Source organism: Protomyctophum bolini (genome assembly GCF_963924005.1).
Source record: "Protomyctophum bolini genome assembly, chromosome: 16".
Lineage (NCBI taxonomy): Eukaryota > Metazoa > Chordata > Actinopteri > Myctophiformes > Myctophidae > Protomyctophum > Protomyctophum bolini.
Window position 1 is genome coordinate 2850621 of NC_137877.1, and position 14281 is coordinate 2864901.

Consider the following 14281-nt stretch of genomic DNA (forward strand, 5'->3'; position numbering starts at 1 on the left):
GTGGTGTGATGGTTAATAGAGCTATACCGTACACATGAGCATTATCTCACAGGACTATGTTATTAATAGTGCTACCGTACATGAGCCTTATCTCACAGGACTATGCAATCTTTACTGTTTGATAATCAATTAATTTGTGCTCATAGCTACGCTAATTATGAGAGCTCTTTAGTGTCCATTGCATACCCCCACCTTTCCCACAGCTTTGGTTGTATTAAAAGTCTGTCCTACATTCCCCCCACTGCCAGCTCCACCAGTGAAGTTCTCAGATATCTCTGAAGTTGAGAGAACCAGGTCACTGGAAGCGGGCCGACCGTTTGAACTGGAATGTGAGGTTACAGATCCCATTGCTCAGGTCCGCTGGTACAAAGACGGGGTGCGGCTCGTTCCGCTAAATGGGTGGGATATTCGTTCCGAAGGCACGTTAAGGAGACTCGTTATGGTGTCGGCGGAGGTCTTTCACTCAGGGCTGTATGGCTGTGAGACCTCTGATGACACTATCCACTTCAGTGTGGATATCAAAGGTGACTGCTTTTTTTCTTTTTACTTATTTTTTTTTGTGATTAGTTTGAATCTTGAACAGTAATCCCCTTTTGAAGAGTAGATGCAACTAACTTGTCTTTATGTGTCTGTCTCATGCTGTAATAACATCTGTGTGTGATGTTGCAAAATGTTTCTTAAACGATGGACATTTCTTGAATGTTGTTGTTTTTTTTTGTAACGTTTGAATTTGTGAAATTTACCTCTTTAAAGGATGGTCTGAGAAATGACAGATTAGTCCATTTGGGTACATTGTACTTTTCTACCCCATCCCCCCCCACCCCTTCCCCAATCAAAATGCAGTTATCCACTTTTAATAGTCCACAATTATAACATGGATACTCAATCTTTAGCTCCACCGTTGACATTGGCACCCTCACCAGAGGTTGCGAAGAGCCAATCGCTTGAAGCACCCAGCCCAGTTGAGCTGCAGCCCTGTGACAGCTCAGACCCAACCGGCCCAGTTGAGCCAGAGAGCTCAGAGCCTGCGGTCCAGGTGTCCTGGCAGAGGCACGAAGAAGAACCAGAGCCCCAATCTATACGTGATCCTGACTTTGAAATGGGAGCCGCCAGGAGGACCCTTGTTATTGAAGCGACTCACCCGTCCAACTCTGGGGCGTACTATTGTGCCACAGCGGACGATGTTGCACAGTTAATTGTACAAAACCAAGGTGATTGTTTGTTTTTAAAAAATGTCAAAAATGCTTGTGGTTCTTTATATGTGTGTCAGTTGCAAACTAACTCTCTTCATGTAAGCTTTTCTGGATTGGCCTCTTACCTTGTTTTCAGCGTACAGAGCTAATACTTATTTTATTTGAAAATGTTCTGAATAATCTATACTAAAAAGATATCCCCCTATACCCCCCCCCCCCCCCCCCCCCCCCAATGATCACCTGTAGCTCCACCTGATTCATATCTTGGCGCTGAGGTCCAGGCGAGGCCCGTAGAAGCACACTGTCCCATTGTTCGGCAGTTTGAGATCTCAGATCCCATTGCCAAAGCATGCTGGTACAAAGACGGAAGGCAGATCTACCCACACGACAGGCGATTGGTTGACAGTGAATCAGAGAGCAGCCAATCAGAGAGCAGCGGCGCGCCGACTACCTTGCCCCCTCCCCTCCTCCAGCCGCCAGACGGCTTATTATCCCACGGCGGGAGAGAACCGGGCCGCGAGAGAACCGGTGACGACGACGCGCCGTTTAGTGGTCACGTCGTCAAAGGTGGCGTTTACCGCAAAACACGCCCCCCATCGTCATTTTAGTTATACAGTACGTTACAGTACATGCCTATGAAGCTATCGCCCGGCTCACTGTTTTCCCTGTGGCTTTGTCCAAACAGCAGAGCAGTGTCACTCGGGTGGTGGGATTGGTGAGATAGCAGAGGCAACCACCCACTGCACTTTGGATGTCAAAGGTGATGCAACGATTTCAACATTAGCGTCATCATCTTAACCCATTATAGCACATTACATACCACTAACAACGGTGGTCCATGTCAATGTTAGAACCAGTACCTCCCCCTGAGGCATATACTGTATATTTGTATAGACTGTATGTGTGTACAGTAGATATCATTCTTATTGTCCAAGTATATGATTTGTCATGTTTTCCACTCCTGATCTCATGAGCTCATTTCCTGCTGGGTGTTGGCTTTTAATCAACCGTGTGTTGGGGTGTCTCTGTGAGCATCTTCTCTTCATACTAACATCCATCTTATGTCTGTCATTGTCATTGTCACGTCATTCTTCATCTTTTAACTGCCATCTTGTGTATGCTTGTAACAAGCAGCTTTCAACTCCGGAAGCCCATCTTCCATCTTATGTCTTGTTCCATCACCAGATCCTCTCATTCACTTTGCTGCACCCCCGATTCTCTCCCCGTTGCAATGACAATGACAGTTCTTCTCAGGAACTATTTCGATAACGTTTAATTACAAAAACCAAATGGAATGGAAAAATTACTGCACCAGATTTGTCCTTGTTACAGTTTTGGGGGGTCTATTTAGTGGTAAAAACAAGGAATGATTGTTTTCAATATCAGACCAACCCTGGTCGACCCTCTTAAGTGTTTGTCTTTGCAATGGATTATCCCATAACTCCTTCATGCTAACCCTGCAATGATGTGCACTACTATTTTGAGAAGAACTATTGAGGCAAACAACAAATTGAAAAACCTTTTTCTGTGTACATCACAATTAATGCCCATAGCTACGTCGCCGTGGCTATCGCCTGACCAAGAGACCGAGCTGCACAGCCCCAACGAAGAGGTCTACCTCGTCCAAGACCACCATGTCTCCAAGGCAAATTCCCAGACCTTCCGCAGCAAGAGTGGAGATCCTCTTCGGATATTGGATGAACATTCCGGGCAAATGCCAACTCTTCGGCCAACTCATGAGCGTGGACTTGACCGCACGACTGTCTTCCATTCGGAAGATCTCTCCAACGAGGGTCAGGAAGGATCGGGCCTAAGTTCTGACACCGAGCAGCTCCGTTACTCATCACCAACGGCGGTATCCCAGTCCGAGGAGCAACGTCTCTCTAAACGACGTACAGAAACACAACCTGAGCAAACCGCTTATTACACACAGCCTGCGTTAGATCAGTGCGAGGTCCTTGATAGTTCCCTAAGGGCTGCGACTGACCAATCGGAGGAGCTGTGCAACTCCCTACAGACCGCCACGGTCCAATCACAGGAGCTTTGCAATTCCCTGGGAAAAGCATTACAGGAGCCGTGCGACTCCCTCGAGCCGGTGACGTCCCGTTCGGCGGAGCATTCCAACCCCCTGAGGAGAGTCACCGCACAGTCCGACCGGCTCAATAAATCCATACGGACCGCAACCGTCCAATCAAAAGAGCTTTGTAAGTCACTACAGACGGCAACCATCCAGTCAGAGGAGCTTTATTACTCCCTCAAAAAGACAGTCGTCCAATCGGAGGAGCTCTATAGCTCCTTACGGACCGCGTCTGGCCAATCGGAGGAGCTTTGCGACTCTCTCAGGGCAGCAGCGGACTCAGTCCGGCCAGGAGAGCTCTGCAGTGACCCCGGGGGTCGGAAAACCTCACTTCGTTCCATGGAGTTATGTCGTTCTCTGGAGACCGCCGCCGGTCAGTCGGGGAAGCTCTACCACCTGCTGCAGAGAGCAGCCGTGGAACCGGACGACACCTATTACAGCAGCACGCCAACGCTACCCGTCCAGTCTGACCAGCTTCAGCGGTCAAGGGAGGCGGCTGGACCCGAAGAGGTGTCTCAGATCACGGAGACGACGGAGGAAGATACGTTAAACCGCGGCGTTAACTCTGTGCAGCGATCGTCCACCCCCCAGGCAACAGAGGTCTATTATACCAAGCAGACGTCGTCCGCTCTGTCAGAGGATATCTATCTGTCAAGGGCATGCGACAGTCACTGGGATGGCGATGTCATTGCAATTAAGGTGGATGTTGAAGGTGATTTAAATGGTTAGCATTATCAGAACAAGAAAATGGATGGGCCACAATGTTGACATTGTGTAAAATCAAGAGATTGCTTTATCGCAATTCTTGACATTTTGGCAATTTCTACATTTCACTTAGATTTTTTGGTACTAAATATGACTTAAGATACTCAATGTGCCAGACTTTGAGCTTGGGTGGTCTGCTACATTTGGAATTATAATGAATAGAGTTAATATTAGAAGCAAATCCTAACTTGAATGCATAATTATCTCAAACCTAACCAAGAAATCCTCTTGTCCAAACACTAATATTACAAGTCTGTGTATCGAGATACATTTGTTTAATGGACATTATTAGTGCTAATTACTCTTAACTCTTGAGGGGCTTTGGCATGACTAATCTCCGTAGTGAGATTTTGCTCTTGTTGCCTATACTGGAAAAAGCGTGATTTCTGCCACGTAGCTACTGTAATAACAGTCATACAATATCTCTCTTGATGTCACTTCAAACACCTCCCCCCCCTCCCCAGCTCTGCCCGTGAGAATTACAACACCTTGCGAGGCGGAGAGGAACAAGTCCGTTGAAGTCGGGGATCCCATAGTGCTGCGTTGCGAGATATCGAACCCCAAAGCTCAAGTGGCCTGGTTCAAGGACGGCGTGGAGCTGATGCTCGAAGCGCTCGGCCAACCGGACATTTGTTCAGAAGGTTCCGTAAGAACGCTGGCCTTCCGTTCGGCGATGCCGGCTCACGCCGGGGTTTACAGCTGCAAGACCACCGATGACGCGGCGCAGTTTCATGTGGACGTTAAAGGTGAAAAGCTGTGTTTGCAGTATTGCAGTAGTTTTCAACCTATTGGTCCAGCCAGGGACCGTCCACCAGTGATCCCTGGCACCAGGGGGCTCCACCGGGCGTGTTTTGCGTCTCCGTCGCGTGCGTCAAAAGACGAACCGGGTGCAATTTGAATGCAGTCACGCAACGCAACGCGGGCACCCTTCAAGCCACCCTTCATTGATTAAAAAGGGAACCTTCCGTGACGGTGACGGTGATGGAGACGCGACGCTGACACGCCCGGTAGAGCCCCGGTGTAAAGGCCTATTCATAGTCTGGATTGTCGGTGGTGAGCTGACCACCGGAGCTGAAATAACGTTGAGCGGTGGTGAGTAAAAACAGAGAGAAGGGCTGGAGCGGTGGCGGTGGTTTGCTCTTCACCGCGGCTCGTGACGTCATGTTGTAGTTCGGTGGTCACCTCAATCCAGACTATGTATGAGCCTTTAGGTGATTCCAGGTGGTCTCCAGCTAAATTATGGAAAGTTGGTAACCAAAATGGACCCTTCTAGATCTTTAACTCTTGAGAGTGTTAACAGTTTATGCTCTCAAGAGCAAGATTATTGTTAAACATCTGCATCTATACACAATTAGATAATGTAAAATAATTGTTATTTTGATCGTTTGCCTGTTTATCTCTCCTAATGGTACCAACTTACAGTATACAGCGTGGAATCCGACGATAACAAAGTATTCTTTCGTTTTTGGGTCTGAGAGGCTAAATCTCATCACATTCCGTGGCTCAAATGGGCCTTGATATGAAAAAGGTTGAAAACCACTGCACTATTGTTTACTTATTGCCAATACTTGTGGATCGGTGCAGTGTTGTATGACTTGGTTAAGGTAGGTTCTCAACTCAGCAACGGGGGGGAAAAGATTACTTTTTTGATCATATTCAAGGAAAATCGATTAATAAAAACATTAATTGAAACTGTGAATCTACCTAGGTCTCCAGGTTCTAGATTAATTCAGGTATTTGCTTTCAGTATTTCCTTATATATTGGCCCTAGAAGAGTACTTTTTCCAAATGATTTAACGTGGCGTGTGATGCACCATCAGACCGCGTCTTCTAATCTATGGGAATTGCTTAAAATTGGAGTAATCGCTTAATTGGGGAACATACAGTCCCATTCTGTTGGTCTGTACCAGGCTGACTTCTATAGGTACCTGTATGTGAAAGGTACCTCTGTAAGCCACACCTCTGATGGGCGTGGTTTAGTCTTAAGGGGTGTGTTTTTTTCACCCACTGTGTAATACAATAAACGGACAGTAGGTGGCAGTAGGACGTGGCCAGAGCAACTATACATTCCAGCTTGCAAAATTGAACCAAGTAATTTGATGCTGTCAGAGCTATGACAGCAGCCATCACATTTTAACTAAGTAACCAAATATTCTTCATTTAACCCCGTTATAGCTCGACCTCTGAAGTTTTCAGCAGTGTCCGAGGCCGAGCGGAGACAGACCGTCATGGCCGGCTGTCCCGTCACTCTGCAGTGTGAGCTCTCTGACCCCACTGGCCACGCCCACTGGTTCAAGGACGGAGAGCGCCTCCTACCTGATCAGGGTGGCGGAGTAGACGTCCAATCAGACGGCGCCGTGAGGCGCGTAGTTGTCCAATCGGCGGGCCCGTCTCACTCTGGGGTGTATCGTTGTGAGACGCAGGATGACTCCGTCCAGTTCACTGTGGAAGTAAAAGGTGACGCTCAGAAACTACACGCTACTAGACCAGATATACTCACACCGTGGCGGCCATCTTGTCCCCAGATGGCCCCGCCGTGTGAATTATATTGGTCTATAGACTGTGTGTTCTGCATTCATTGGCAACTAACTATACCACAGTTGTTGTTTGGCTGATTATACCTAACTGAAGTTTAATCTCCGCTGCCCTTATTTGTACAATATAGAATGATTTTGTATTGTATACTGTACAAAACAGATTATTTTGGCTTATTAAACTCTTAAACATGGGGATATAAAAAAAGTAGATCTATACATGTTTTAAAATGTGTCAAATCATCATTAACATGCTGCCATTGTCTGGCACCCCAAGAAACATAGTTCCCATTTATGTGCAGCTTTTAGTGTGTGTGCAAACACAAACAATGCCGTTGACAATGAATGGACTGACTGTTTGTGTAAACAAACATTATGTAACAACACAAACATTGAAGAAGAAGGTGAGGACGCAAATTCAGATTAGCACGGAATAATTATGATGATGTACGATGATAAGAACGCCCCTCACTTCACACGGGTGTGATTTAGTTTTTTTCCTCCTAAGATTACGTTTTTGGAAGAAATAAAATTCAGATCATTGTAGAGAGAGAGACAGGAAACCAAGGGGCAGAGAGACCGAGGAGAGTCATGTGAGGAATCTCTATCTATCTCTATTTCTATCTTCTAATTAACCCTATAGGGTGAATTAGAACCCAGGTCCGCACAGGAGCATAATATACAGTATATAAATATGATTTGAGCACTTTCTGTCCCACGTTGTTGATGCTGCAGTTTGGTAAATGCAAAGTACAGATTTATGGTAAAACAAGGACACTGAGTACTTCTTGCATGCCAGAATGTGTTCAGTAGACACTTCAGTATCAACACTTGATCTATCTTAATCTTTTTCCAAGAGCACACATCTGTCTGTGTTTTAAACACATATTCTTAGCTTTAGTGGCTAGCCCGTTGAAAACCATTCTTCTTAACGCCATTCTTGTGTCTTGTCCGCAGTGCTATTCCTGTCAGCGTGTGTGGCCACTGTGTGTAAAACTACACCACTTGACTCTTGTTCTTATGCTGCTCTTAATGTTGTATGTTTGCGTCTGGTCTCTTGTGTATATGTTTTATGTTCAATTCTTTGTCCATCTTCCTGCTTGCTTGTAACTTGAGATTATTTGTAATTATATCCGTTGGTTTGATTAGTTAGTCAAATTGATGCACGGCTAAATCCTGAGTGTAAAAAACACTGTTGATGTTTTGGTTTTGGGACTTCCACTGTGTATGATCCTTTAAAAACGTTCTTTTTGCACTCAATTAAAACCTGTAGATCTCCCCGTGAGGTTCTCAGAGCTTCCGGAGGCAGAGCGACACAAGTCCGTCCGGGAAGGCTCTCCCGTTGTCCTCCACTGTGAGCTCTCTCACGATCCTTCGGCTCACGTCCGATGGCACAAGGACGGGGTCGCTCTTCTTCAACCGCAAAGCGGAACGGAGATGCGATCCGACGGTCTGACAAGGGAGATATGCATCTCTTCCGCCGATCTTACACACGGTGGAACCTATGAGTGTTCGACGGAAGACGATACCGTCACGTTTAAAGTGGACATTGAAGGTGACTTGTGTGTGTCCTGTCCTGTCCCCGTAGGCTGTACTTATCTTCCTGTCCTGTCCTGTCCTGTCCTGTCCTGTCCCCGTAGGCTGTACTTATCTTCCTGTCCTGTCCCCGTAGGCTATACTTATCTTCCTGTCCTGTCCTGTCCCCGTAGGCTGTACTTATCTTCCTGTCCTGTCCTGTCCCCGTAGGCTGTACTTATCTTCCTGTCCTGTCCTGTCCCCGTAGGCTACTTATCTTCCCTGTCTTGCAACGTATCTTATTCCTGCATATGAAATAAGCTTGGGCACTACCGCTGTAGTGAATGTAAACATATATGGCTTTGATACTAACCTTCATCGTTCCTAAATTTGCTGTGCAAATTATGCTTGATCGATCTTGCTCTTTTTGGTGAGAATGGAGAGTGACAACGATGTGCTTCAGTTTGGCTGGTAAAACCTTTTGCTCAGCAGCACTTTTGACCAATATTGTCTTTTTCTTCAAACTCTTCCCCCCTTGCACCAACACCGTTTGTAGGCAGATCGCCACAGAGGATCATGCCCGTTCCAGCGTCCGAAAGTTGTAAATCAATTGTCGTCGGTTCTCCGATTATCCTCCAGTGTGAGCTCTCAGACCCCGTTGCCCAGGTCTCCTGGTTTAAAGACGGAGTGGAGCTTTTTTCCAAAACGGGCCTGGATATGAAACGGACTGGATGTTCCAGGAGACTAGTGATTAACTCTGCCAAGGCGTCCGACGCTGGCCTCTACGGCTGTAGACTGGCTGACGATGTTGTGACATTCCAGGTGGATGTCCAAGGTGATTTCATTGCTTTGATTGCATCTATTAATGATGTCCAAAGAGGTTTTTATGAACGTGACATTTAATTAACCAGTTGTCCATAAACCTAGTGCATCTTTTCACCCTCACACTTTTTAGACAGAATCATCTGGAGCGTTAATTTATTGCATGTGTAAAAAAAAATATCACTAAGAGTTTTGTAACAACCGATTCGATTTGTTTCAATACACGAACAACAAAAATAATCTGGCATTAAAACAAAAATGTTTTTAAACAACAACAAAAAAAAACTATCCGCAGCCACGCCCACAAGGTTTTCAGCACTTCCAGAAGTCGCCAGAAACAAATTTGTGGAAGCGGGCCGCCCGATTACGCTGCAGTGTGAAGTCACGGAACCCGCCGCCCACGTCCATTGGTCAAAGGACGGCGTCGACCTGCTCCCGCTGAGCCATAATATTGACATCCAATCAAAAGGGAGTTTGAGGGCGGTGGTCATCGAGTCGGCGGAAGTGAGACACTCTGGCGTTTACAGCTGTGAAGCTGCGGATGACCGTGTAGAATTCAAGGTGGATGTTGCAGGTGATCTGAGTATTTTTGAGTTTTGTCACAAATCACTAACTAACCCTGTCATATTACGTGTTTGTTGGGCTCTTTGTGCAGAACTTTGAGCTGTACTGTACGTACGTGTGTCTGCTGGTCAAGCCTCGTGCAAACTTAGGGCCGATTCATACTTCTATTTTAGAGCCGAATAAAAGTCGGTTCGGCGCTGTAGAGCCTACAATGTGACGTCATTTGAGGTTCGGGGGGGGGGGGGGGGGGCGGGGACCGTCCTAAAGTCGGCTCTTCGGTGCTACTGAACATTTCTGACGAGCCGAAATCATTTCGGCACTACAGCGCCGAAACAGCGGTAAAATAGGAGTATGAATCGGCCCTTAGAGCTGTACGTGTGTCTGCTGGTCAAGCATCGTGCAAGCTTATTCAACTTGCTGCCTATGGCTGACTCATACTGGCTTACCGTGGTCACTGTGTAATGTTGATACAATAATGTGGCATGAACAAAATGCTGTGGTTATTTGTTAATTGTTAATTGTTTGTACAACAATTGTGACATACTGTAAGTGTAATGTACACAAACTGAATCTGAGGTGGTGAACCACAGATTCACAACACGTGAGCTCTCTGGCGTCCCTATTCTGCAAGTCATAATAGCCAAACGTTCAGAGAGGATAGGTTCATTCACAGATATGTGAACATCGGGTGAAAATACTACATGAATAAACAATCTGAAAGCTCAAAACTCATTGTAATGAGTGAGCTTGTAGATCGTCCAGTTGTCACTATTTGACGTATAATGACGTGTATAGGGGGTTAAATTGTTAAAAACAATAGCAGCGTCCTACCGTGTGTATTTTAACTGTACTGTACAGCAATTCAGTTGTATATGAATTCCAGCATGTTGAAGGTCACATACTAGATTTGAATACCTTTTTCATTTAACATGAAATTAATCCAAGCACCTCATAGCTCCAATTAGGCCACCAGGTGTTTCAGAGACCGCACGACGGCCCAGGTCCGTTGACGCTGCAGGCCACCCCGTCACACTCCAACAGCGTGACAAGAAATCAGAACCATCAGAACCTACGACAAGCCACGTCCGTTGGCATACGGACGGAATGAAGCAGCGAATTCTGCCACAATTTGGAACAAGCACCCAATCAGACGGCAGTAAGAGAACACAGGTTGTCGTCCGATCGGAGTCGACCGCTCCGCCGTGCTCCGGACTGCCCGGTTGTAAACAACAACAACAAGACGACGACGGTTCAGATTTCAAGGAGTTCTATGTGGAGGTGAAAGGTGACACACAAAGCTTCTCCATAGATGCAGACGTTTGTTTGTGACGCCGCCACTAAAATGCCATTTTCAGATTCCATTGATGTGTGATCCTCAGAGACATCGACATGTTCATTCCATTGATGTGTGATCCTCAAAGCCACATGTTCATTCCATTGATGTGTGATCCTCAAAGCCACATGTTCATTCCATTGATGTGTGATCCTCAGAGCCACATGTTCATTCCATTGATGTGTGATCCTCAGAGCCACATGTTCATTCCATTGATGTGTGATCCTCAAAGCCACATGTTCATTCCATTGATGTGTGATCCTCAAAGCCACATGTTCATTCCATTGATGTGTGATCCTCAGAGACATCGACATGTTCATTCCATTGATGTGTGATCCTCAGAGACATCGACATGTTCATTCCATTGATGTGTGATCCTCAAAGCCACATGTTCATTCCATTGATGTGTGATCCTCAGAGCCACATGTTCATTCCATTGATGTGTGATCCTCAGAGCCACATGTTCATTCCATTGATGTGTGATCCTCAGAGCCACATGTTCATTCCATTGATGTGTGATCCTCAGAGCCACATGTTCATTTCACTGATGTGTGATCCTCAAAGCCACATGTTCATTCCATTGATGTGTGATCCTCAGAGCCACATGTTCATTCCATTGATGTGTGATCCTCAGAGCCACATGTTCATTCCATTGATGTGTGATCCTCAAAGCCACATGTTCATTCCATTGATGTGTGATCCTCAGAGACATCGACATGTTCATTCCATTGATGTGTGATCCTCAGAGACATCGACATGTTCATTCCATTGATGTGTGATCCTCAAAGCCACATGTTCATTCCATTGATGTGTGATCCTCAGAGACATTGACATGTTCATTCCATTGATGTGTGATCCTCCTCAAAGCCACATGTTCATTTCACTTTGCTGCTCCAGGAGCCACAACACCATTCCTCGAGTCTAATTCATCAGGAGGCATTTGTTGTCCTTCACGACGTTCACTCATCAGTCATCTTCCCTCTTAAAATGTATTTTTCACCTTAACATTTGAATGCCGTTCATTTATATTCTAAACATTTTAGGCCATCATCAGCAGGAGAAAAGAAAGAAAAAGGCATGATGACGCTTTATTTTTTCCCACCTCACAAATCTAATTACGCTATACTTCCTCATTAACGGTTTCACTTTTGCTTCAACAGTGAATGTTGCAGTCCCGTCTAAAGCCACCTATAGACAATGAAAAGGCCTTGAGCTCAGCATGGCTAACCTTTGGAGAAATGAGGAGCGAGTGCGCACGTAGTAAATTAAAAAAAAATCACTGATTTGTTTTAATGTACTGTTCTTCACAGCACCACCGGTAACGTTCGCCGCCGTCCCAGAGGAGGAGCTTTTCAAAAGCGTCGTGGAAAACGAACAGCTCGTGTTGTCGTGCAAAGTGTCGCGGACCGACGTCGCGGTCCAGTGGTACCGAGACGGCGTGGAGATACAGCCCGGTGACAACGTCACGATGCAAGCCGACGACACCGCGAGGACTCTGACGTTGCGTTCGGCTCAGCTGTCGGACACGGCCACGTACACGTGTCGCGCCGGAGACGGCGCGTTAATGTTCAAGGTTAACGTACGAGGTGAGAAAAGCGTTCATGGCTTATTCGTAAAAACAATTATGTCCTGAGAATTGTACTGGAATTCCAAGTACAGGTGACCTGACCTGTCCTTTTAAAATGTGCCCCCACCCCCCCCTCCACCCCCTAAAGAACCTCCGGTGAAAATAGTGTACCCCAAAGAAGACGTCCACCTGGACCGCCACGTCCCAGAGGAGATCATCCTCAGCTGCGAGCTCTCCCGTCAGAACGGGGTCGTCAACTGGTTCAAGGACGGCCAGAAGTTGCAGGACAGCGAGAACATCAAGCTGAAGGTGGAAGGCCCGTATCGACGGCTGAAGATCCTCTGCAGCGGAGTGGAGGACTCGGGGGAGTACGTCTGTGACACGGCCGACGATTCCATATTCTTTCATCTTGGTATTACAGGTAAATGTATACCTGTACTGTACATAGTGTGGGTGTTTGTTTATAGTATGTCCAAATTGTGGTCCTTTCTTTGAACGTCATTCATTGGCTGAACCCGATATCAATCAAATCCAGACAGAGTTCACCCCCAACTGTTGTGAGACAACAACAATTCTGTTGTGTTCACAATCATAACCATGCATTGTTTATGGCAAGATAGCGATATTGACATCTGTATGAAAATATTAATCAGGTTTATGTATATCGATTGCCAGGCCAGTGCTCGCCTACTAAATCTATGATGGGGATAGTAGAAACGTGATAGAATATTTGTCTCTGTTAACTGTTGTATTATGACTACAATGGGGTTAGAGTTTTTGTCTTTTACATATTTTTTTGCAAAACTAACCAATATTTTCAATGTCAAATCACACAAAATGATATCGGCAGGGCGATGCGATATGTAATCAGATCAATGGTGTACAGTTCTCCCTGTGTTGTTGACCGGGGGTCCCTCCCTCAGAGCGGGGGTCCCTCCCTCAGACCGGGGGTCCCTCCCTCAGACCGGGGGTCCCTCCCTCAGACCGGGGGTCCGTCCCTCAGACCGGGGGTCCGTCCCTCAGGGGTCCATACTCGTGTTCCCTCTCCTTTTTCCCCTCCAAATCTCTTGGCTGAAAATGGCCGACCTACAAGCTAAGTCTGCAGAATGTTCGCCTATATTCTGTCAGAAGGTTCGACCCGTTACGACATGGCCCAGAATAGGGACGCTGCAGCGTTCAGTGTGATTAACAAAGAGGAGCTAAACTAATCTAATTCTTCCTCCAGAACCTCCGGTTCGGATCGTGTCTCCCAGCCAGTCTCAGATGGAGCTGTGCCAGCAGACGTCTGAGAGGATGGTGCTGAGCTGTGAGATCTCCCGGCCCAACGCCGTGGTGCGCTGGTACCGAGACGGGCTGGAGGTGGAGGAGAACGCCAACCTCCTGCTGGAGGTGGACGGCGTTTACAGGAGGCTCATCATCCCCGAGACCACCGTCAGAGACTCTGCGGAATATGTGTGTGACACCGCCGACGACTCCATGACCTTCTTTGTAAACATAGCAGGTATGGACGCTAACCCATTCTGACCTGAGATCAGATTCTAACGCTACGGAAGAATGGTGGTTCTTTAACTCATTTTGACCTGAGATCAGATTCTAACGCTACGGAAGAATGGTGGTTCTTTAACTCATTCTGACCAGAGATCAGATTCTAACGGACAGAAGAGTGGTGGTTCTTTAACTCATTTTGACCTGAGATCAGATTCTAAAAATGGTCTTCTAAATCCTGACAGTTTTCAAAAATAGCAGACCTACAAGCTCGTAGCGCGCCACTCGGTGGCGCGCTATGAGCTTGTAGGTCTGCTATTTTTCAATAGCTAAAGCATAACATGATGCCAACACCAAAACGGGTTCCCGACAAAATGGGTTAACGGACGCTATACGTGAAATAATCCAATAGTAGGTCCTCTCTTA

General features: G+C 46.5%; 1 protein-coding gene across 11 annotated transcripts in view; it reads left to right on the forward strand.

The window, feature by feature from the left end:
• The window catches only part of obsl1b (obscurin like cytoskeletal adaptor 1b), an 80082-nt gene that overhangs the window by 17675 nt on the left and 48126 nt on the right, over nucleotides 1-14281 (forward strand). For 2 of the 11 annotated variants that reach the window (XM_080786192.1, XM_080786195.1), the window contains 13 exons: nucleotides 249-524; nucleotides 894-1211; nucleotides 1440-1760; nucleotides 1879-1953; nucleotides 2747-3982; nucleotides 4500-4781; nucleotides 6211-6492; nucleotides 7843-8124; nucleotides 8641-8919; nucleotides 9202-9480; nucleotides 12114-12389; nucleotides 12519-12791; nucleotides 13596-13871. In XM_080786192.1, coding sequence (XP_080642318.1) covers nucleotides 249-524; nucleotides 894-1211; nucleotides 1440-1760; nucleotides 1879-1953; nucleotides 2747-3982; nucleotides 4500-4781; nucleotides 6211-6492; nucleotides 7843-8124; nucleotides 8641-8919; nucleotides 9202-9480; nucleotides 12114-12389; nucleotides 12519-12791; nucleotides 13596-13871 — 4455 coding nt within the window. The remainder of the gene's footprint in view (nucleotides 1-248; nucleotides 525-893; nucleotides 1212-1439; nucleotides 1761-1878; nucleotides 1954-2746; nucleotides 3983-4499; nucleotides 4782-6210; nucleotides 6493-7842; nucleotides 8125-8640; nucleotides 8920-9201; nucleotides 9481-12113; nucleotides 12390-12518; nucleotides 12792-13595; nucleotides 13872-14281) is intronic. The other 9 variants (XM_080786197.1, XM_080786200.1, XM_080786196.1 and 6 more) reach the window with 9 other exon arrangements.